This window comes from Phoxinus phoxinus (assembly GCF_949152265.1).
Source record: "Phoxinus phoxinus genome assembly, chromosome: 1".
NCBI lineage: Eukaryota > Metazoa > Chordata > Actinopteri > Cypriniformes > Leuciscidae > Phoxinus > Phoxinus phoxinus.
The window spans coordinates 42,917,298-42,943,288 of NC_136876.1; the positions used below are offsets into that span (position 1 = coordinate 42,917,298).

A 25,991-nucleotide genomic window follows, 5' to 3' on the forward strand; every position below is an offset into this window, starting at 1 on the left:
CTTCACAAGTTGCGTAAGTTGCACTTTAGGCGCAAGAAGACTGCGTATGTTTGTTTGGCCGGAAGCTCGAATTTTTATTTATAACGTATTAATATGGATATTTTTCTTACACAAACGCATCGCTTCAGAAGGCCTTTATTAACCCCCCAGAGCCGTGTGGAGCACTTTAAACATGGATAGATGCACTTTTATGGACTTCAAAACAGAAACGATCATTCACTGCCATTATAAAGCTTGGAAGAGCCAGGACATTTTTTAATATAACTCTGATTGTATTCCTCTGAAAGAAGAATGTCATATACACCTAGGATGACTTGAGGGCGAGTAAATCATGGGCGAATTAAAATTTTTGGGTGAACTATCCTTTTAAGTGCACTTTAATGACGTCAAATTATAGGTTTTAAACTAATACTTTTTCATTTAACAGCAATTAACATGCGTGTGTATGCACTTTTACCGTACATTATTTCCGTAAAGTGTACTTGTTTTTAAGGTCTTAACATTAATATTCTTAATTTAAATCCTTAACATTCTGGATATGTTAACATTAGCTAATAGTGCCGTTTCAGAGTTGGAGCAAGTACATGTATTAGGAATGTAAAAAGGGTCCATTTTAATTTCATGTTGACTTTAAAATGATGTTTGATGTTGATGTTTGAAGGTGAGCTTACTGTTCTTCTGGATGGACATCTTGAGTGCCATGTTCTCCTGCTTTAGTTTTTGGTTGGACTGCTGAAGGTAGCGAATGTGGTCGATGGCTTTTCTCAACACTGCCGACTTATTGAGCTGCTTAAGAGAGAATATTAATTTTAGAATGATAGCAAAGACATCTCAAGACTATCTTCCAGGTCAAATAAGAGCTAGAAACTCTGGTTGAGTTAGATCATCCCATCTGGTTAGTTTTCAGATGAATTTCAAGGGTCACTACCACCTTGGCGACTAAACAACCAGACTTTCTCAGGCAATGAGACTACCTTAGCTTCCGTCCCAGCCACCAGGTCTTTGAGCTCAATGATCTTGTCGTTGATTGAGGAGCGGTAGCGTTTTTCAATGGCGTTATGGGCGGTGCGTTTCTCGCCCTTATATGGCAGGCCGCCCGGTTTCCCGCTGATGGCGATGCGATTGATGGGCAGTTTCTCAGTGTCCACCATCAGTGGAACGGTGGTCAGGATGGTGCCTCCGCTCATCAGCGCCTGAGATGAGAGATGTACAGGTCGACAAAATAAAAACTGAGGTCTTCAGAAATGTGACATTTAAGATCAAATGTCTTGAACATTGATGTATAGCACTACAATTCGATCGACGGCCAGTTTACACAAAGAACAAAGCAATAATTTGAAGCGAATCCGAGCCATTTTTTAAACTTTTCTATGGAGAAATTTCAATGGGCTTCTAATGTGCTCCCAAGTTTAACAATTTAGAAGTGCATAAAATAAAATAAAAATTTGGTTGCAATGAATATTTATCAAATAATGTGTTTTTCCTTGATAAAGGAAAGACATTTACAAGCAAAATTATTTAGAAATCAAAATGTACATTAGGTATTTCAATACTTCTCTGCTACCAATTGTATTTAATACTTATGTAATTAAACTTTATGTAAATTTTTCTGATATTAGTAAAATCTACACTGCCCAGCCAAAAATATTGCCGTTTGGATTTAAATAGGCAAATGCTTTGCTTAAGAGTCAATGATTGGATCATTATTGCAGCGATTCATATGTTTCTAGCATGTCATATGTTTGCCAACAGTTCTTCTAACACTAACTGGAGTGTGTAGCTTTTCGTTTCCAATGTAGGAAGACACATCATGGTCATATCTCAGGATGACAGGGTCAAGATTCATCAGGCTCAAATTGTGAGATAATGGTTGGGAGGGAGCATGAAGAATCATTTTCACACATGAATCGCCTCCTCCGAGTCCAGAGCTTGACTTCATTGAAAGTCTTTGGGATGTGCTGGAGGAGACTTTACAGAGTGCTGGACTCTTGCATTGTCAATACAAGATCCTGACCAAAAATGTATGCACCTCTTGATGGAAATCTTTTTCCATCACCCATTCTTTCACAATTTGAGCCTGACGAATCTTGACATTGTAAACATCCAAACGGGGAGTTTTTTTTGGGCCGGGACAGTGTATAAATTGTATAGGCTAATATTGGTTCAAAAATGTTCTTATTCTTTCCTTCCTGTTTACATTGCACAATAAACTATGCGTGTCATTTAATTCAACCAAAACACCAATAAAAAACCTTTGCATAACGCAGTACTTTTAATTATACTAATTATATTAATTTGAAATGTTTATGATTTACTAGCCTATTTGACCCTGGACCACAAAACCAGTCACATGGGTCAATTTTTCGAAATTGATATTTATACATCACCTGAAAGCTGAATAAATAAGCTTTCCATTGATGTGTGGTTTGTTAGGATATGACAATATTTGGCCGAGATACAACTATTTGAAAATCTGGAATCTGAGGGTGCAAAAAAATAGAAACATTGAGAAAATCCCCTTTAAAGCTGAACATTTATGTTCACGATTGTCCTGCATTCACTCACAAAAATAAATGTTTTATACATATATGACATTTCTGGAAAATTCATGGAACATGATCTTTACTTAATATCCTAATGCTTTTTGGCATAAAAGAAAAATCGATAATTTTAACCCATACAATGTATTGTCGGCTATTGCCACAAATATACCCGTGCGACATGTGACTGGTTTTGTGATCCAGGGTCACATATTATGCACTCTTACAACCATCGATAACATTACAATATGAACACCATAAAGTCAATAATGCCATAATTCATCAACAATAGCTCATACGCAATTTCTGCAGAACACACGACAGCGCCACATTTTTACTTTGAAGTTTAATAATCACGTTAGGCCATATCTCGATTCCCATTTTTCCATCCCCTCTTGAAATGATCATTATTTTTCATACACATGCTCCTAAGTACATTTGGCATTACATCTATAAATGGCGTTCGCACACATCTATCTATTTTTAGTGAAACGCTGGCACTGTTGCGAACAGGCCGTGTGGGACTGTGTGTGTGTGTGTACCTGTAGTGAGGTGCTCTGGACTGGGGCAGTGGATGTAGCCAGCGTTGTGATGCAGGGTGACGCTACTGTTGTTACCATTGTCACATCAGGCTTCAGAGTTGTGAGCAAGAGAGAGTCTGCCTTAATGAACTGCGGCTGCAGCAAAACCTGCGAAACACACACGAAGAACGCTCAGCACACACAATACAAGGTTGCTTGGCTGTGATATGTAAATGATTGGGCATGTGGGCAATTAGTGGGTCAATAAAAGCACTTACAGGAACCTGCTGAACCTGCTGAACCTGAGGGGAGATTGTCTGTGGGGGTGGGCTGGAGGCGGTGGCCAGGATTGGTGAAGCCGAGAGGCTCTGCATCTGTGCTTGGATGGTCATTGGTTGAACATTCTGTGGGGAGGCGGGGAGATTCGGGATTGGCTGAGGAGAGCTCTGCTGAGTGACAGCTGCAAGAGCCAATGAGATCATGAGAGGAAAGAAAATGGCAAGAAATCGCACTAAGGGGCCGTTTACATGACACAGTTTTCAACTAAAAACGGAAAACTTTTCATGCGTTTTGGCCGTTCGTTTACACGACAGCGGCGTTTTGGAGGGACTGAATACGGAAACTTTTGAAAACGGGTTTCAAAGCACAAGTTTTTGAAATCAAAACCGTTATCGTCTCAGTATAAACTACCAAAAAAAACGTGAATTTGTGAACATCATGAACATGCGTAAGGCACGCAGTGTTTCTTTACAAAGTGACGTCGCCAACTACTGGCCTGGCACGAATAATACAACGTTTTTAGTCGTTTTCACAGATCCGTGAGAACGAGGATGGTTTTGGCGACGTTGTCGTCGCCTGTGCGCGGGTAATGCAAAGGGAAAACTTGTCCGCTTTTAGAACATCGTTGTCGTGTAAACGTACCCTAAAACTCAAAAACTACAAAGATCATTAAAGCAGAAATCATAACCACCCTTTGCCACTTGAGGCAATATTACCACTGTTTGAAATCTGTTGAAATGTGAACAAGCTGTCATTCAAGAAGAGATTTAGATTCATACCAGTCTTCACCAAACGCCATCACTGACCAGTCCTGTCTTAGCAATTCTTGTTGTTTGCCAGTTTTTCTTTTATCATGCATGTATGGAGCCAGATCAGCCTCAAAAAAATAATACATTTACAAAACAAAATTCATAAATGCACATTTACAAAATGTAACACCATTCATAAATGTGTGATGGAAATTAATTCAAGAACTTGAAATATACGATATTTATGTGAGCATTTGGGGAAATATTTATGCTTTTACTTGTGAATTTATGAATCGTGTTCTGAATTTTACGAATCGGATTTTGTAAATGTGAATTGTGCTGCGCATTTATGAATTTTGTTTTGTAAATGGATTATTTTGTAGGCTGATCTGGCTCCATATGTACGTCTAGGGCCTAAAACTAACTTTTTGCCACATCTGCCAATGGAGGGTGACTTAAATTTTAGCGGCCATGAAACAATTTTCACAAAAACAAACAAAATTTTAGATACCAGAGAAAATTCCCTTTTCATATACAGACACTTAAAGGGACAATAAGTATCTTTTTAGGTATTTTATTATCTAAAATCAATATTTTTATTCATAAATATGTCCTCAATGGTGTACAAATACCTCGGTCAATTATCTGACTTATCCTCATAAATGTAGAATTTATTAACTTTATATACATGGGACGGGTAGGTCCACGAAGGCTTCCATGTAGTTCCGCCATCTTGCAAAACTATAATAGCAGAGAGGGACAAAAAGTACTAAGCCAACGCATTTCCACAACGCGTTTTCGTTCAGAGCCAGCCAGTCACGTGACGTGACTGAAACCAGCAGAAACGCAGGTGCAGAGCAGTGAGAGGCGCTTGAAACTGCACCCCTCAAAGTGATCATAGTGCTACTACATAGTGGCGAGACGGATCACAAAACTTATCACGGATCCGTGGTTTGATTAAAGTCAATTTTATTTTAAAATGATTACTCACTCACTCTTGAGCGTCTGGCGCGAGTGATTTTAATGTAAAGACGCGTTTATGTGCGTCTAGAGGTCCTGGGTTTAGCGCGGCGCGGTAGACGCGAGCCTCATTCTACTCCAGTTTGCGCGAATGAGGCGAATTGCTATCACAGATAATGTCTTTTCTATCATTTCACTGTAGCTCAGCATCACGATGTAAAGTTAACGTTATTGCATGATCACAGTTCATATGTGTGGGGAAAGATAAGCTATTAGAGTAAAAATATTGCGTTAGGCTACTTCAGTTAATAAGAAAAAAGATTTTACAATTCCTGCAAATGCAGTGATGAAGTTCATGTTCTCATGATTTATTTTTATGAATAAAAATGTTTCAAAACACCCCCCCCCCCCTTTCCCCTCTGTTTTTTTCACAAATCGCACCCTGGGCATAACTACAATATTTCATGTTTTTCACAGTCAGTAATTCATACTGTAACATTCGTTTGTTTGTTGTCATGTTGCAGTTTGTTTGAAATAACACACCTGCTCACCTGAAGGAAAACTCGACGAAGTGCTATTAGAAGACATCCTGTCAAAGCTTTTTGGTACATATCGCCTACCGTAGATGCAAGGCGCATTTGAAAAAGCGAGGCGCTGGAGAGCAAAATTAGTTTGAGTGCAAAATACAAATTCACCACTAGATGGGAGTAATTCCTACATAATGTCCCTTTAAAGTAATCAAATGTAAAGATAAAACTGCATAGTCTTCACAGATGAATCCTTATTAAAGTTACAAAAGTTATTCAGTCAAGAGCAGTGAGTGATATTACATTTTTCCTTTATTGTTTGATTAACATTAAAAACCGATGGCAGCAGGATTATTAGGCTGCTGTCTCTTTAAGACCGAATGCACGGATCTAATATAATGTTACACATGCGTTTTCCTTCTAAACTGTTTACGTTCCTTTAAGACATAACGGATTATGTTTACCAGCAAGGAGCATTGTTTTTAACATAATTTTGTATGAATATGTTTGTTCACGCGCAAGACGACATTAAATTGAGCTTAATTTAGAAATTGTATTGGTATGTACACATATATACCGTATTTTTGTATATCTTTAATTGTTACATTCTGTATCATGTATGTTAAGTACTGGAATTCCTTGTGTCCTTCCTGATTCTAGCTAATCACTTTTTTACACTTTATGAGTGAGTGAGCGTGCACACACACACACACACACACACCTCCAGTGTCTCCCGATCGGACGCTCTGTAAAGCTTGCTTCTGTAATATTAACAGTAAGGGGGCAGGGCAGACGGTCACTTACTGTAACAACAGAAATTCATAACTCAATTCACCCGGACTGAACTTTGATCTACGCTAGTGTGATGTTGTCTTCTCTCTTTGACCTGGTGGACCTCGCAACGATAAGCAGAACGAAACGCAATGATTAAAAGCATATGCAAGGTAAGAACGTGGGCCGGGCTTCTTTTTACTCATGAACACAAAGTAGGATAAAAGGTCACTAGGTTTCCAGGACTGACAACAGTGACTTCCGTCTGCACCTTGAACTCAAATCGCCTTTTCCTACCGAATCACAGCTACTGGTTCCTGCAGGGATCTGCTGACATCATGCGACTGGTCAAAGGGGAGGCATTTTAATAGTGGCTGTTGTCATGTGCGTTACTCATGAATGACATGTGAGTAATCATTTACATAATCTCAAAACACTTTTAGAAAGTTTTCATGAGTCAAGACACACACTTTCATAAAAGCACATATCTGATCAGTCCAATATGTCATGACTGAACGGATTAAACACTATGAAATCACTGTGAGTAACAGTGGAATAAATGCTTAGCTCAAGCTGATTTAACCGCGATTGCCAAGCCCACACGTTTTCTTTTACACCGTTTATCAACTTTATTTGAAAGTGTCAGTATAACTTTGTTCATCAATATTTCATTAGATAGGAATCTGCCAGTATTAAACTGGTGTAGTTCAACTGAAGACTGAAAAACTACATTTCAGTTTGAAAAGCCATTTTTTTTTTTTCATTCATCAATATATTAATATACATTTTTATTTTTCAACTAGAGAGTGACCAACTATGAAAAGAGGAAGTGACCCCTAACATACTATCATTCAAAGGTTTGGGGTGAGAAATGAAATTATTTTTTAAAAGTCATTTTTATTTGGTGCCAGTGTTGATGTTTAGTTATTTGTAAACAAGGCCAGTGAACCAAAAGAGACATTTTTATAAAATGTGAAGTATATAAAATAGAAAAAATAAAAAAGTGTAGTAGACATTTGACCCTTCGCAGGGAGTTTGATTGACAGGTGATCTGACCAATCATACTTCGCCATCCGCCATTTTGTCCGACAAAGCAGTCAGGAGAGTCAGTAGATTAATATTGGAGGATTTGAACTTGATAAACTGACGCCTTTCCGCGGTTAAAACAACATTCCTCCTTATGTTCATTCATGTTTATTTGATGCTATAAATGAACTAGAAGGAAGAGATGATCGGTTCACGAGCAGCTTTAACTGATGCTCTACAGCGATCTGTCACGACACATTAAAGAGCCACAAAACGGTATTTATTGTTTAAATTTATTTAAAAAAATGACCAAATTTGAAAGGTGAGACTTTGTTTAATATGTTTAATATCAAAAGTAACTGAAAAGTAAGCTGGTCTGTCCTGTCTGTCAGTGTGTTGTCAGTGTCCTCTCTGCTCTGCGATGTATTTTTCACTGCGTGAGAACATGGTGTGGCGTGAGAGCGGCATAGCTTGTCGGACATAGCGACAGTAACTAAGGGGGGCGGGTCTTTGCGAACGGTCAATTGAAAACCCACTTTATTGGAAGACTATTCAGAGACCTACTGGTTGAAGAAAACACGTAAAACATCTTGATGGTCTTATTAGAGTCACTTTCCCCACATTCTATCAGATGCTTTAGTTACATATTAAAGACACGTAACAGAAAGTGTGACCAATTAGCTTATCAGTTAACGGTGATTTACACCCTTTGAGATGAAATGCCAATAGATAACTGACACACTTATTGCACGAGAGATAAGCTTTATGTTCACTGGTAGCTCAGGCGCCTCTCTTGCACATGAATGACAGATTTTTCACATTTTTAAGAACTATGATTTTCACAATGTAGAAAACTGATGTAATCCAGTCATAAGCATGGCATTTACAGTATGACGCGGAATATCACAGAATTAGGCAATTTTTGGACGAATAAATCCAAAGCTTGTGTCTGTGAACATTAAAACTGCAAAAAGACTGTCATTAAAATCTGAGGTCTGCATGTTTTGTCAACGACACATCATGAAGCACATGCATCTGCCGTCTCACTATATAATAGGGCTATGAAACGATTAATCGCATCCAAAATAAAAGTGTGTTTACATAATAAATGTGTGTGTACTGTATAATTATTTTGTATATATATATTTTGGATGCGATTAATCACGATTAATCGTTTCACAGCCATACTATATAAGCACATGAACACATGACCTTCATCTCCAGAGCAAAGTCACTTCACCAGCATTTCATGACACTTCATTAAAACTATCGTCAGATACACACAGAAACTCAAGTCTTCACGACAACCCGTCAAAATAAAAGTTTGGTTTAACTTGATGATGTACAGTGGAATGTACTTCTCAAAGTAATAATATTAAAAATAAATAAATAAATCTTTATTTAAGGAATTGCACACTTTTGTCAACAAAAAAAAGAACGAATTCTTACATTTGGTTACATTTGAACAGATTAATGTTTTTGTTATTACCGCCGTTACCACCATTTTTGATAATAAATTGGTATTAAAATTATAAATCCAGAAAATGTAGTAAAACATTTATGGGGCCTTATTGTTGTAAGAAAATGTTAATAAATGATTACAAGTTTTAATAATTCAATTTATTTGATTAACAAATGATTTAGAAAATTGAGTAAACCCTTAAAATGGAATTTAGGAAAAAATAAAACGGGTTTCATGGGGCCCCAAAAAATTATATATATTTGTTTTATACGATTTAACAATTTATTAAAAGTTTAAGATTCATTATTAAACATGCTTTCTGATTACTAAAGATTTAATTAAGGTATTTTATTTAACCATTGAAACAGTATCCAGAAAAATATAAACCGGAAAAGGAAAAATTTAACTAGAAAAAAAAAGAAAGACAAAAATATTATTTAACATTACAATTGAATTTGAATTAAAAAATGATGTTTTTCCTTTTTTTTTTTTTTGCATTTCTCGGCACATATTCCAGAAACACTGAAGAAGCATGTAGTGAATAAAACTCACCAGTATAAGCGGTCTGCATGGGGAAAGTGACCACAGGCTGCTGTTGCGCCGAGCTGAAGAGGAGCTGCTGGGTGACGCCGAACACCGGGCTCTTCCCGGCCGGGGGCGACGGGCGGAGGCTGGGAGACGGGGCGGGCTGAGCTTTGGGCTGCGTGGTCTGCAGTGTCCTGGGGTTGGCAGGGGTGGAGCTCACCTGTGCTAGAGGAGACTGCTGGAAAGTGGGAGGGAGGAACACCTTGTCCGGGATGGAGGAGCTGCGGGTGATGGGGGGGCCCAGCAGGGCGTCCAGGTGCGGGCTGCTGCTGAGGATGGAGGAGGTGGGGGTGGGCGTAGAAGAGGCGGGTGGAGGAGAGGAAGGGCTGGGCAGAGGCAGGGCTGACAGATCCTGCGGGGGGGCGGCGGGACCAGGAAAGGAAGTGTGATCGAACAGACCCGCAAACTCCATGTCCTGGTTGTTGATAAGCTGGAGCATATCTGTTGAAACATGGAAACGGAGACGGATACAGTGAGCAACAGGGGCGTCCTCAGGGGGCTTTAGAGGGCCGTGTGGTGAACGGACCAAGGGGAACAACAACACCCCCACCCCCATCCCATCCCATCAAACCGATCGACCTAGGGCGTGAGCATCGAGTTCCTCCTAGAACATGAATAAAAGCTTAAATTCAACCAGTTCATCAAATAAAACGATCGCGTTTCTTCAGAGAATTTGGACTAAACCACTCAATTCATATGGATTAGTTTCACAATATCTTTATGAACTCAAGTCAAAGTGGTAGTTGCGTAGACTGTCAATGGAGGGACAGAAATCTCTCAGATTTCATCAAAAATATCTTCATTTGTGTTCCCGAAGATGAACGAAAGTCTTACGGGTTTGGAACGACATGAGGGCGAGTAATTAATGACATACTGTTCATTTTCGGGTGAACTGCCCCTTTAAGGGGGCAAATTTTGTCCCTTAAAGGAGTCATAACCTAGTATTACCTTAGATACCCACGCTCTATTATAGTCTTTCAGGCCCTTCTAAAAAAGAAAAGTGGAAAAAATAAACACAGAGCTCCTCTGACCCTTATTTCTGAAGGCATTATTGTCTCGCGAGATCTGATGCGATATTTTGGCTGTCGTGGACGGTCATTTTAATAATGCAAATGAGGGGCGCGTTGATTGGTGGCAGGAAGGAGGGGGGTTGACACTGCAGGTAACTTTCCAAAATGACATCATGGCGCAAATTGTGAATGAACCCGACCTGTCCGCGACCTACGGGATTCAACCGTATATATATGCACGAGCCGGACTCTGAACCTGAGCTGGAAAGGGAAGATGTAGAGTCGATGGAAGGACGTCTACATCAAGATGTCTCTGAATGGTTAAGACAATAATTTTGACTGAGACATACATTATACCTTTTATTTAATGTAGATTACATTAACGGAGATGCAGTCTACTTTTTTTTTCAGCTTACAGTGGTTATTGAGATCAACGTTTGCTATCATGTGGTGTTTTTGCCTTGTTTCACGTTGTGTTTTTTTAGACATTCAAATTTGTGAACGATTCCAGCGTAAAATGATTAGCACAGACACCTAACGTTAAGCCAGTGGGAAGGGTTGTAGAAAACCGCGTCATTAAAAATGAATTTAATCCACTGGTCCCTGACAGCTTGGTCCGTTCTTGGGAGAGAAAACACATTTAAGTTGCATGTTGATTCTGGCAGTCAACAACAGAGCAACTCACGTGTGCACTACGTTTCTGCATCTTTCGCGACTGAATATGAGGAGGAGAGGGGCAGGGCGGGCTTCCTGCAGCATAGGTCTGCGGTGTCCATATATGGTATATCCGGCCCCGTCTTGACGTCAAGACGGGGCAGAAATTAAAATTTCACACACGTGCATGTATATAGAGCTGGTAAGTCCCGCCCCCTCCATAAAACCCCGCTGGACCTCAAAGTTGAAAAACCGTCAATGCAAGTGAATGGGAGAAAATAATTATTTTCTGGTCCCGTTTGAATTGTGCCATGAATGTGAACATATGTTGTCTGTGAATTTTTTATATAATCTTTCATGTTACAAGTTTGACAGTATATGGTATGATTCGTCGGCTAGCAGTTGTGGAAAAGACATAACGAGAAAGACTACATGTCGCCTATGTGACGTCACCCCATAAAGTTGACTTACCCGTGGTTTTCGCCAACCTCAACGATTTTGTCCTCTCCCTGAAAGAAGGCGGTGAAGTGCACCAAAGACACAGCCATGTCTAGCGGGATCCGTGAGCTAGAGCCGTGTGCTAGTGGTGTTGACGTTTCAAACGCGTCGAAAGCAGCGAAGAGTTGTAGTCCACAAAGTGCTCTCACACAAAGTCTACCCGTATCAAACTTCTACCCGCTAAATTGTAGCATTTTTTACACGAAAGATTATATAAAAAATTCACAGTCAACATATGTTCACATTCATGGTACAATTCGAACGGGACCAGAAAATAATTATTTTCTCCCATTCACTTGCATTGACGCTTTTTCAACTTTGAGGTCCAGCGGGGTTTTATGGAGGGGGCGGGACTTACCAGCTCTATATTTAAGAGATATTTGCATGTATATATACTGTATATAGATTGATATATAATTTATATTATATATAAATAGTAGGGCTGCGAAATGATTAATCGCGATTAATCACATCCAAAATAAAAGTGTGTGTTTACAAAATAAATATGTGTGTACTGTGTAGAATTATTTTGTATATATTGTATAGATTGTTTTTTATATTTATATAAAATATACATTAAATATAAGTATATATACAGTATATACATGCAAATATGTCTTAAATATATACAAGCATGAGTGTGCATTTATATATATATAAAATAATTATACACAGTACACACACATTTATTATGTAAACACAAACTTTTATTTTGGATGTGATTAATCGCGATTAATCGTTTCACAGCCCTACTTTGCATACAGTTGATTAGTTATGCTCGATCAGATGTGTGACAAAGATCGGATGTGTGTTTTCAATATCTGTATACTTTGCTTGTTATTTTGAGTTTGATCTCAAAGCGACTGAGATCTGTGGATCCACAAGTTCATCGGCACACACAGTGACTCTTCCACACACACACACACACACACACACACACACACACACACACACACACACACACACACACACACACACACACACACACACACACACACACACACACACACACACACACACACACACACACACACACACACACACACACACACACACACACACACACACACACACACACACACACACACACACACACACACACACACACACACACACACACACACACACACACACACACACACACACACGGTGAGGGAATCATGTTTAAACTTCATTATGAAGCTCAAAAACCTGTAGGCTACGAAAACAGCCTTTAATATAAAATAAATATCCATAATTAATGATAACAGTATGTGACCATTTATCGGGATCGTTTTATCACATTATGTCAGCATAATGACACTTAATGATCCTCAATTATCTTGATTTTAAATAGGCGATTTACTTTAGACACACCCTAAGGCACAAACTAATGCAACATCTTGAAATTAAAGTAAAAGGGTTTTGTACATTATATTTTGTTATTATCAGAACAAAGCATTATTATTATCATCATCACATTTTAATTAAATAACACATTATACTTATCTGAGATAAAGAAATAAAAAGCATTTTATGCACAAATATATAATTAAATATTATTATTCATGTTATAATTTTCTTAAATCCAAAAATATATGTTTTAATAACTAATTCATTGATAATATTGGGATATGGGATAAAGAAATAAAAAGAAAGAATGAGAGGAAAAGCAGTATAATAATTATTATTATTAGATGATAAAATAATACATTATTATTGGGATCTGAAATAAGGAAATAAAAATTATTTTATGCACAAATATAATATACATTTTCATATATTATTCGTGTTATTATTTGTTATTAATCAGAGTAGAATTATGTTTTAAATAAATAATACATTACAAATATTGGGATCAGATATAGAAATAAAAATAATCCGATTATAATCAGTATAATAATTATTATTATTAGATTATAAAATAACACATAATATTATTCTTAGTTATTATAACATAATAATAATGTTATTATTACAATGAAATTAATTCATATTATTGGGATATGAAATAAGGAAATAAAAATATATTGTATGCACAAATGTTATATAATTTAAAAATAATTTAATATACAATTCTTTTTTATCAGAGTATAATAATTTTATTTAATAAATAATACATTCATAATATTGGGAACTGGGATAAAGAAAACATAATCAGAGTAATAATATAATAGTAATAATCATAATAAATAATAATAAAATAATACATTAATATAATTGGGATCTGAAATAAGGAAATAAAAAGTATTTTATGCTCAAATATCACATATCATTTACTATTTTATGAATTATATTTTCTTAAATCAGAGTATAACCAGTATAATAACAATATGACTAATTATAATAATATAACCATAATAAAGTGAGTGATGTTACTCTGATGGAGAGTCACCTCAATTCCCAACAGTGTAAAAAAACCGAAGTGGTCAAAAGTGGTGTTTTCCGTGCACGTGACCCCATATAACACCAGACTCCATCAGTGAGCACAGGCATGGCGGTGTGTGTGTGTATGAGGTGATCGCGCTCGACCAATCAGAGGCCGAGAAAGCGCCTCGCGCTAGAGGTTACTATCGGGCACTGTCCGCTTCAGCAGCAGGGTGTACTTTCGGTCAGACTACTTCACCGTGCGTGGACCATTTAACCATTACAAAGGTGAATTACTAAAGGGTCTAATAACGCAAATGATATATATGTCACTTTCTCACTTATATATATATTTTAAAAAATTATATTTTATTTTAAATATCTAGTTCTCAGAGAAGTGTGTTGGTAGGGAATGGCCGATTGTAACCTCGCGCGACGTCGGCTGGAGGGGGCGGGGCTTCTCACAATGCAACTTCTAACGAAACGCCCACCATATAATGACACACTGTATTTTAAGTCTCATTTTAATCAGATTTAACATACAAAGCACCATTACAATGCGTGCAAATAAAAGACCCGTAGCTGAGACTAGTTCTCCAAGCAGAAAACTAACGTTAACACACGCCCAGCTTCACCGACAGACACCACCTGATCAGATCTGCACACAATATCAGTGTGTTTAAAAGACGACACAGTGAACAAAACAAGCATCATATATGACGACAAAGTGCATGGATGTAATCGCTCATTTATTACAGATGATAGTTTCCCGACTTGTATCATTTTAAACACGTGTATGCGTCTGACAGCACCGTCAACCAATGTAAATATGCGATGAGAGTGTCAACAAACGATCTCTTACCATCAATGTCGCTGAGCAGAGCCGAGTCGATATCACTCGGGTCGTGTAAAGACATACTGGAGTCCAGGGTTTCCAGGGACGGGTCGTCAAAAGACAGATTCATTGTCCTCGAGTGCTCTTTCAAGCCGACTTCACAAGTATTAAATCACTCACTCACACAGCAAGCGGTATCCCATGGACACTATGAACTTCTCGCACTCATCGGGCAGGCAAATGTGTTGCAAACAAGCATTTGTTGGCGTAGTTCTCGTTGGATTTTCGACTAACTCAACTTTCTAGCTGATTCTGTCCACTAACGTTACCTGCTCGCGTTCGTTTCCATACTGCCGCACAAGGGAAAGTTGACTTAAGAGTTTGCTTTGCACATTAGCATGCTAGCAGCGAGAGCCAGGCAAACCCCAGACGGCGGTGGGTGATTGACACGCCCCTCGGCCAATCAGAACTCGCTCCTTTAGTTGACGAGTCTCCTTCACATCAGAGCCTGGCTCTGCTTCACATGGTCTACATTGAAATAAAACTGATAAACTCACTTATTTGAGATTTACTTTTTATTGTATTTTTTTTTTAACTTAAGATAGAGTAGCGTTTGGATTATTATTATATATTATTATAGTATGTTATTTATATAAATGTGTAAAAGCTATTTAAACACGTTAAGTATTATTTTCGACCTGTTTAATTATTACGCTGAGAGTCAATATGTGTTAAAAAAAAAGAATAGTAAATCGATATATTTTTACTATAAAGTGCTGAATATACACCCCCGTCGTTTTTGTTTACAAAATCTCACTCGGCAACTGCATGGTCTGAGAATCAGTGGGCTTGTCTCTGTCAGCCAATCAGAGTTGAGCAGAGGTGGGCCCTAGGACATCACGTTAGTCTGAGCCGCAGCGATGACTCCGCCTGTAGAACCAGAGAAACCAACCAATCGGGAGTCAGAAAGCGAGTGGGGTGATGTGACGTCACACATGTGGCTCCTTGGTTACATCATGTATTTCTCGTAGAATAAGGATAATGTATCTATCTGAACGGGGATTAATAATGAAAAGCTGGAGAAAAAAGAAAAAAAAAAAAGCTTTTTATTGAAACAAAAATATTTTAAACAAATTAAATGCATGCAATATAACCACAATTGATGCAATCCACTCGAAAAATGTATTTAAATACATTCATTGGTCAGGGTATGAGGCAGGATGGATTGATCTGACTTAAATAAATAGTGTTTACAATGTTAAGTCATTCTATATATGTCAGTGAACTCACACACACATAGATAACAACAAACAGACGTGAAGCGGGTCAATGACCGAGAGTAACACCACCGACTGACTGCAGGAAAACTGATGAAACCAAGGAGCTTCAATATACGTGTAGTTATTATGGCAGTGAGTGAGTCTTTAATTCACTTTAAAGTCCTTTAAGTAAGACACAAGAAAAGAGTCCCGAGGCGTCAGTCATTCATCCATGTAGGTCTTCAGCAGCTGTCCGATATGGCCTGACCACAATTACTGGTCAGGAAATTAGCAAAAATGAAGCAAACGCACTTTGCGGTCTCAGAAACACATCAAAGACAGAAGGAAGATTTTGGAATAATATGGGCAGTTGTGTGTGGAGTTATGAATCACAATGTGCATGCATGGTGATGCTCCAGAGCGAGGGCTCATTATAACTGCTGATTTGGTGCTAAAGAAACATTTCTGATTATTATTAATGTTAAACACGTTCATGTTGCTTAATATTTTTGTGGAAACTGTGATTTATTAATTTTTTTCAGGATTCTTTGATGAATGGAAAGGTCAAAAGAACAGCGTTTATTATAAATATAGTCTTTTTTATCAATTTAATGTGGATTTGTTAAATAAAAGTATTAATTATGTTTTTCTTTGTTCTTCTTTAAAAAAATAATAATAATCTTACTTGACCCAAACTTTTGAATGGCACTGTATCATGAATTTCTCACACACACACACACACACACACACACACACACACACACACACACACACACACACACACACACACACACACACACACACACACACACACACACACACACACACACACACACACACACACACACACACACACACACACACACACACACACACACACACACACACACACACGATTTCTGAAGGATCATGTGACACTGAAGACTGGAGTATTGATGCTGAAAATTCAGTTTTGATCACAGGAATAAATTACATTTTAACAATTATTCACATAGGAAACAGTTCATTTGAATTGTAATAATATTTAACAGAATTAATTTTTACTGTATTTTTGATCAAATAAATGCAGCTTTGGTGACAGTGAGACTTCTTTCAAAAGCATAAAAAAACCTTAATGTTTTCAAACGTTTGACCCGTAGTGTGTGTGTATGTGTGTATATATATATATATATATATATATATATATATATATATATACATATATATATATATATATATATATATATATATAGAGAGAGAGAGAGAGAGGAGAGAGATTGTCATCTTAACCCAATATAACCACTGACAATGTGTCATTTTTACTTGTGATTTAATTATCATGTCATATTTTATGGAAGACCATAAAAGCCACTTAAAATAAAATTAGAACGATGGAAGACTTAGTAGATACGCTCGTTAAAATGAATCACGTAGGCAGATGTGTGCATTAAGCAATTGAAATCACTTTAATAAAATAGTTTGGATTAAACAATAAATCTGACAATAGGAAACTTCATTACATGTTATTATCCTAAAATACATTTAAGACATTATGAGGTAAATAATCAAAATAGTTAGGATGTTTAATGTCACACTGATGGCAACGTTCATTGAAGCGGTTAATCCAAATAGCAGATATTACACTTTCCCTCTTGCAAGTAATCAGACGGCTGAAATCAAAAATACATACTGCAGATTAACGTTCATTGATGCTGTTCATATTTTCGAAGGCCTTAGTTAAGAAACTCATCTGGCCATTATTGATTTTGCTCTGAACATGCCGCAATTTCCTTTCAACCAAAGCCAGTGTCTTACACCTCCAGTTCAAGTAAAGCACATACACACTCCTCCAGTGTTTCACACATTCAACTGCTGATTTGACCGATTTAGGGGTTTGCAACGGGTTCGAGTAACAAAGTTCAAGCTCTCGCCTTCCCATCATTAGTCGTTAAACATTTGAGGTCTTTGACTGTAAAATGCATAAACATATAAGACTGAAGTGAACATCTTCCTTCATTATAACCACACTTGGCTGGGAAGATAGCAGTGCAACATTTAGCATGAATAAAACTGTACGGTATGTTAGCGATTGGAATGAAGAGCAACGGCGATCCTGCAAATCACGCGGAAAATCTTTCGTGACGAATCACACACAAAAAAAGAGGGATGCAATTAAAGGCGCACTATGTAACTTTTAGGCCCTCTAGTGGTTAGAAAACAAAACTGCACGCATTTTGTGGAAGAACATTGTTTCGGTTGTGCTTTGGCTTTGCGTGACTGTGTGGATGAAATGAACCTTCACAACAGATGACGCTTTATAATAAACTCTGTTAGAGAGCTACATATGCAAATAAAATACCTTACTCACCTGTTGAGCAGTGTTGGGGAAAGTTACTTTTAAAAGTAATGCATTACAATATTGCGTTACTCCCTTAAAAAGTAACTAAGAAAGTAGTTCTCCATTAGAAAAGTAATGCGTTACGTTACTTTTGCGTTACTTTTTTCCCCCACCTGGGCTGGGCTTGTTTTTTTATAACACAAAAGTTCTATTTTTGGGCAAATGTAAAGACCCATTCACACCAAAAGTGAAATAATCATCTTCCGGCTGAAGGAAATGTGTACAGTAGAGGAAAGCAAACAAGCAAACCTTTCTATCTATCTATAATCATTGTTGCTTATTTAACTGAATTATCGAAGGTCAGAAGCAAGTACATTGGTCAATAAAGTGAGATTAAATGCATAAAAAATTATGTTTTATTTAACATATTTAGTTATTGGAGGTTTGCATGGTATTCTGATTCTGCATTTCACTGATTTTATTAATTTTGAGTAATATTTTTTTGTGCAAGTGAGATGAGTACCGTATATACCCGAATATAAGACGAGGTTTTTGTCCTAAAAATAGACTGAAAAATGGGGGGGTCGTCTTATATTCGCGATATAGACAAAATCATGGAGGGGAAGGGAGAAAGAACGAATTGATATGAAATAGTGACTGAAACGCGACCCATTAAAGCGCGACAAAACCAGCTTTCCCTTCCAAGATGTTAATCTGCACAAAAATTCTGATAATAGAGCCGTCGTCTGATGAAATCAAATACACATAAGATAAAAACAATATCTGTGCTGTGATTTCGGCAATACTTGCATGTAAAGTTAGAGAAGCAACATAATATCTGTGCTTAACTGAATTAAAACGCTGCTCCTCTCTGCCTCGCGAAAGACGCAGAGCGAGCGAGCGAGAGAGAGAGAGAGAAAGGTGTGCGCGTGCGGGAAGAGAGAGAATGAATTATCAGTGCAATTTTTAAATAAAATTATTTTCTGTTGAAAACCAAATTTTTTCCACAAAAATAAGTCTGGAAATGGGCGGTCGTCTTATATTCAGGGTCGTCTTATATTCGGGTATATACGGTACATTTACATTCACATTTAGTCTAGAACTACAATAAACATAATGTATACACACACGCGCGCACACACACACACACACACAGCCTCTGCACTTTGATTCGTCTCAACAAGAGGACAGGAGAGCTGTCAGTCAATAAATGGGAAAACAAAGTAACTTGCGTTACTTATTTGAAAAAGTAACTCAGATATGTTGTTGTAAATTTTAAAAGTAATGCGTTACTTTACTAGTTACTTGAAAAAGTAATCTGATTACGTAACTCAAGTTACTTGTAATGCATTTCCTCCAACACTGCTGTTGAGTGATAACAGCGAAATCTCTGCATCGCTTCAGTTCTCGCCGTCTCTGAAAGCGACGCTGATGTTGCTGATGTTGATTCTTGTTTTGTTACGCGCTGTCGCGGTGTTTTTGCAAGCATGTACGCAATATCACACGAAATCCATCGCACTAGGTCTAAAATATAAACGCTTATAATAGGCGCACAATAGTGAATCAGGGTAATACAAGAAGGATTGATGACGTGTTGTCAATTTTGCTAATGTCGAACAAAACAAAGTTACATAGTGTACCTTTAAACATATACACCGAGTTAACACAAACCTTTAGTACTATACACACACTTCCCTACTGTATATACACATATATGTATGGATACATATTTTACAAAAGCCATTAGGCGAGTATAATTCTTGGTTAGGTCTAGCAAAGCCGAAAGCAAAACTCCCATTCATCTTCACTGGCAAACGTGCGGATTTTTCCTCATTGAAATCAATCGGGAATCTGACAAAGAAAGATGCGGTAAGTGGGTGGATCTTATGAAGAAATGCGTGTCATATTTCACCCCCAAAACAAAAGAGAACTGTGTAAAGCAAACGAAGCCTAGGTTGACATGTACTGAGAGGTAAAGGTGAAGACTCTTATTTCGTTGCTAAAATACTTTCTCCGGTCACAGTTTTAAAATGTTCGCTAGAAGTGAATTAACAATACATTTATTTTAGTCGGTCGATTGCTCTGAAAAGTGTAAACACTGCTGGTGTAAAACACATTTTACAGTTCAAAGGGTTTGGGGGTAGGGAAGTTTCTTATGCTAATCAAGGGGATCAAAAATACAGTCAAATATTATTACAATTTAAAATAAGTTTCTATGTGAATAATTATGTTAAAATGTAATTTATTCCAGTGATCAAAGCTGAATTTTCAGCATCATAACTCCAGTCTTCAGTGTCACATGATCCTTCAGAAATCATTCTGATGATTTGATGCTTAAGAAATATGTATTATTATTATCAATGTTAAAACAGGTTATATTTTCTTTTGATTTTGGGATGAAATGTGACCCACACCTTTCTTGATTTTGTTTTGTTTTAGTTTTTTAATGAGCCTGTGCCAGGAAATCATATATCATAATCAAAATGAAGATGCATATGTTTTTGTATCACTGTAGACACCTGGGGCCTCATGTATAAAACTTTCTGTAGATTTCATCCTAAAAGTGTGCGCACCTGCGCAGAATTCCCTTTATAAAACCCAATAAGCGGAAGATTGTGCGTACATGCGTCTCCACCCCGAAATAACCATATATAAGGAGCTTACAGCGCATAGATTTACTATACATATCCTCATCTGCATATCCTCATCTGCATATGAATATTCCCATCCACCTGATACCATGTTTAACAGTAAGACATAAGGGAAATATTAGACACGGACTATAAATGCAGTCACGTTATAGAATCATTCAATCAAATTAGCATAAAATACTTTTTGTTTAGATTTAAATGAATATAAAAATATTGTAACTTCTGGATAATTATTTCACGACTGAGTAACTCCATTAATGAGAGTGGCATATTTAGTCAATATCGAAATAAAAACTTTTTCAAAAAAACATTATTAATTCACTCGCACACTTGCGGCTAGTTTATTTTTTATAAATCCCGTGTGCGGGGAAAATTGCGTACGCGCATTTCAATGCCTTTTTTTGTGCGTACGCAACGTTTATACATCAGGCCCCAGATCTATACAGAGCCCCGCACATGACATGCAGACACAAATATATATATATATATATATATATATATATATATATATATATATATATATATATATCGTGACCATGAATAAAGAATTCATTCCCACGATTTATTAAATTGTGGCCAACTAATTCGTTCCCTCGTTTTCTTTATTTAACAACAAGTAAATGTAAAAACAACGCAGCCACAATTTAGTAAATCGAGGGAACAAATTGTTATATCTTGCGCACAATTTACTTAAAACGAGATTTATAAAACATGTAATGGTTAATGCCCGACGAGGTGTCCATTGTCAGGTATTAATGGACGACAGCGAGGCGTGAACCGAAGTGCCTGACAACGGACACCTCGAAGGGCATTAACCCGCTTATACCATGTTCACTTGCCAAATAACACATTTTTAAAACATTAGTTTATATTTTAATTAGTTTTACAATCGAAATCTAACGGTTTTAGATCTCCTTTACTAGGTGTCCTACATCACTTTTTAAAGGACACCCTGCAGCCAATCAGAATCCAGTATTCACCCAGACCATGGTATAATCTGACATAATAGTAAGTCATGCGAACGAATTGTTAATAAATGTCCACTTTTTGTTTTCTTAATCATGTGCGGGGCTCTGCAGATCTACCCTTTAAAATGCCCTCAAATGGTGCCTTTAAACCAGCCTATAACGGCGTAGACATCCTCAACTGGAGTCAACATACTTGAAAAAAAACCTCAATCGATGGAAATCAAGCTTATTTATGTCTTTGGTAATTCGCACGTGATGATTACGAGAATGCAGCCATTATCGGTCACCAGACCCTCATAAGCACGAGACAGCCAATCACGAGTTGGCACGGTTGTCTCCTGATTAACATCTAATGTTTTCCTGCTCTATTTACCACAGGGACAGCAGATTGAGTCACAATCCATAGTGGACTCAGCCCCACAAAAAGAACGAAACCTCAACCTCAACCTCATGGAATGGCGATCTTTAAGACCATTAGTTCATTACTGAACAATAAATACGAAACCAAACGGCTCTATTTGACTGCATATCTGTTATTGGAAATGAATGAGCTCTCTATAGAGTCTCATTTGGGCTACATGTTGGCTTAAGCCATCGCTTGATCACGCCGTTCAGCTTAAAGCAGGATTCTCACAGTGCCCTATCAGAAGGGGGTGTTAGACAGAAGTCTGGCTGCCGTATAACATCAGTAGGTGTGTGTTAAAGAACAGCAAGCGTTTGGGAGTTGGAGGGAATATGGTTGCGGTCGCTGGGCTGAAGCGTCAGTTCTACAAGGCAAAGAGATTGTCCTCGGTCTGTTCGGTCTTCTTGCGGCTGCTGCTAGATGCGCTGACGGGAGGCCTGGTCTCTCCACCAGCGGGCGGCGGTGAAGCCTTGTCCGCGGCTTTCGCCCGCTCCGCTAAGAACTTGTCGAACTCTGAAGAGACACCAGGAGAACAATGGATGCATTTCAAAGGGATCGATCACCCAAAACGGGCAATTCGTGTCATCAATTACTCGCCCTCACGTTGTTTCGAACCCATAAAACTTTCGTTTCTGTCCCTCCATTGACAGTCTACGCAACTACCACTTTGACGCTTCAAAAAGTTCATAAAGGTTTTGTCCACATTTTCTGAAGAGACGTGATCGTTTTATAGGATGAACAGATTGAATTTAGTCTTTTATTCACATTTAAACCTTGATCAAAGTGGCGTCAAAGTGGCAGTTGCGTAGGCTGTCAATGGAGGGACAGAAATATCTCCGATTTCATTTAAAAAATATTTGTTTTGAAGATGAACGAAAGTTTTATGGGTTTGAAACAACATGAGGGCGAGTAATTAATGACATGAATTTTCATTTTAAATGGAACTGTTTATTATCATCTTTTGATCCATCAGGTATAGTTTGAGCTCATAGTCGTTTTATTCAGACACCCAAACTGAGCAACTATTCAATTTGGAGCAGTTTCTGATTCTTCAATGACCAAAAAGTAAGATGAAATCACGATTGATTGTAATGTAAATCAATGAGACCTTTGGCCTGCTCAGATTATGTGATTTTGCCTCCTAAATTCTTGTTGCGTCGCGGACAAGAAACGCGTCAAATTGCACGTTGCTTCCCTACCAATCATCGGTTGCCATCTTTCGGTTGCGGCGAGAAGGCAAGCCTGATGGATCATATTTGATAATCACATTTTAACAAGATTTTTCAAATCTATATATATATATATATATGGATAATCAAGTAAACTTAATTCCTATTGGCCTTGAGTCGGCACACCATGGCTCCAAAAATGTAAAAAATGTATCATTAAATTTGACCACCTGTGTGTGAGTCCATTGCATTTTTCACATTTTTGGAGCCATGGTGTGCCGACTTTTTTTTCCCCTCTTTACGCTTACATTATAAAAATCAGTAAAGATTTCACATAAAAAAGACAAGTGAACCACGACCTGAACCTCACATTTTTACTATGATACTAAAAGGTCTTTTACTTGCTTAACAATTATAACATATCGAATGGCACGACAGAAGGTGTGTAGCAGATCGTGTACAACAGGTTTTTCTACAACTGGTCAATTTGAAACGGCATTTCCAACACAATTTATGTTTCCGTAATCGAACAAATAGATTTCGGAACCATGCACATGAAAAATACAAAATGTAAAATTTACAGTTAAAATCCAAACATTTAGCTTTTGTATTGTACCTTCGCTCGTGACTCCTTCTTCTGCCTCTTCTTCACCTTTCTGTTCCAGAAAATAAACAGAACAACATTATTTACATGTCAGACCACAGTCATTAATTATTATTTATACACCACATTGTGCCACAAACACAGAATGAACAAGTTGAACAACTACTTACCATTCAGCAATAAAACCAGTTCACAACATGACATTATTATAAACAAAGTACATACGTATGCATTTTCCACATTATCTATGACGACAGATCAGTGTTGGGGAGAAACTGACAGAAAGTAATGACGCCAACTTAACATTCATTCAAATTCAGTGTGATAGTAGCTCGGCTATTTTTGAAATAATCGAGCTTTTTCATTTACACGCTAATATTTATAACAAATCAGTACAGTAGTGTAATATGACCAAAAAAAAATCTGGCCATTAGAGTGTTAATGAAAAAAATAGATGCCACTTTTTCTATGTAATGTGTTACTTTGTTGTCCGTTTTTTATAATGAAGACCCAGGAAATCCTGAAAAACCCAGCTTTTTATTTTTTAATCTTATGTATATTTTATAGTTATATAGTCTAAAGTTATATACTCTTATCTAACATTTACACAAAGCCAAATGTCCGCTTAAATATCTTCATAGGATTTACTTTTTTCACTTGTAGTATTGCTAACTACTCTTCACTAACTAACTAGGCCAATTAAATCAATTGTTTGGCCATTTTAAAACTAACGGTATCAGTGTTGTCAGTAAATGCGATGGTAAATTTAGCTGTTTTTGACCATTTCGAAAATGCGTATGAATTTTGAGTTCATATTGTTTACATTTGGATTTCATTTCTGCAATTCTTTTTGTATAATTCTGTCGGTTATATTCAGAATTCTGTAGGTTATCAATAATTTGGTATTGGCTATTTTAAAAACAAACATTGCTCAGTTGTATCTCAGAACTAATTCTGAATACCTGTAGTTTTCGTCAAAGTATCTTTCCCAACACTGTTCAATGGACATATACCACATGACATTTATTGACTTCAACAAACCACACAATTATTTGAATATCAGTACAAACACAACAACCAACAGATGAACGAAGGCATCCGTCACCAGTGAACTGCAACATTCAACAGCGTCACTCTTATCTGCATCTGAAGACGCTCCAACGCCACCAACAAACGTTCTGGAGCTTTAACTGACATCTTAAATTGGTAATAATTCATCCCTAGTTAATGTTCATTAGTATCATGTGCATGGGTGGCATATGGTAGACTGACAACATGATTGGTGGGAATGAATGATTAGTACTACTGAGGTAGGGAGGAAGAAAAAAAATCCAAAAATAGAACAAAAAGGACTTATGAATAAACGAAAGTGAGTAAGATGACATGGTGTTACCATGGAAACAAAAACAGAGAGAATGAAATCAAGGTAAAGAAGTCTCACCACATCGGCACAGAGCCACTCCTCAATGTCATCCATGACAGAGGACTGCGGTACGGGGATCTATGGAGCAAAGCCACGGACAAACCAAAGACCCCGAAAGCCACGAAAAAAAACAAAAAAACATCCCGAACAAACAAAAACACAAACAATAAAATCACCAGAAGGTCTGAGAGGAAAACAACAACAACAGAAAAATGCAATCAATGCCAAAGAGAGCCACGCGTCACACACACTTGCGTGCACACACACACACACACACACACACACACACGGCTTGCACATAGAGCTGGAGCAACACTGTTTCACATGCTGTGAGAGTGACAAATGAAAGGACACTGAAGGGAAGATGCAGTGATGTGTGTGTCAGAACGAATATGAGACTAGCCTTTTATTCATAGAAATGTAGGATTATGATG

At 37.5% G+C, this 25,991-nt stretch overlaps 2 protein-coding genes across 4 annotated transcripts in view; both read right to left on the reverse strand.

Annotated features, from left to right (window-relative positions):
- Positions 1–15,247, reverse strand: part of srebf1 (sterol regulatory element binding transcription factor 1) — a 31,322-nt gene extending 16,075 nt beyond the window's left edge. Inside the window, exons 1-6 of one of the 2 annotated variants that reach the window (XM_079620620.1) lie at positions 14,791–15,247; positions 9,388–9,861; positions 3,340–3,521; positions 3,083–3,229; positions 975–1,193; positions 672–789 (exon numbers count right to left, since the gene is read on the reverse strand). In XM_079620620.1, the coding sequence (XP_079476746.1) occupies positions 672–789; positions 975–1,193; positions 3,083–3,229; positions 3,340–3,521; positions 9,388–9,861; positions 14,791–14,893 (1,243 nt within the window). In that variant the 5' untranslated portion in view covers positions 14,894–15,247. The remainder of the gene's footprint in view (positions 1–671; positions 790–974; positions 1,194–3,082; positions 3,230–3,339; positions 3,522–9,387; positions 9,862–14,790) is intronic. The other variant, XM_079620621.1, reaches the window with a different exon arrangement.
- Positions 15,248–17,339: 2,092 nt separating this feature from the next.
- The window catches only part of tom1l2a (target of myb1 like 2 membrane trafficking protein a), a 50,756-nt gene continuing 42,104 nt past the window's right edge, over positions 17,340–25,991 (reverse strand). The window contains exons 14-16 of one of the 2 annotated variants that reach the window (XM_079625669.1): positions 25,576–25,635; positions 24,147–24,186; positions 17,340–22,874 (exon numbers count right to left, since the gene is read on the reverse strand). In XM_079625669.1, the coding sequence (XP_079481795.1) occupies positions 22,726–22,874; positions 24,147–24,186; positions 25,576–25,635 (249 nt within the window). In that variant the 3' untranslated portion in view covers positions 17,340–22,725. The remainder of the gene's footprint in view (positions 22,875–24,146; positions 24,187–25,575; positions 25,636–25,991) is intronic. The other variant, XM_079625670.1, reaches the window with a different exon arrangement.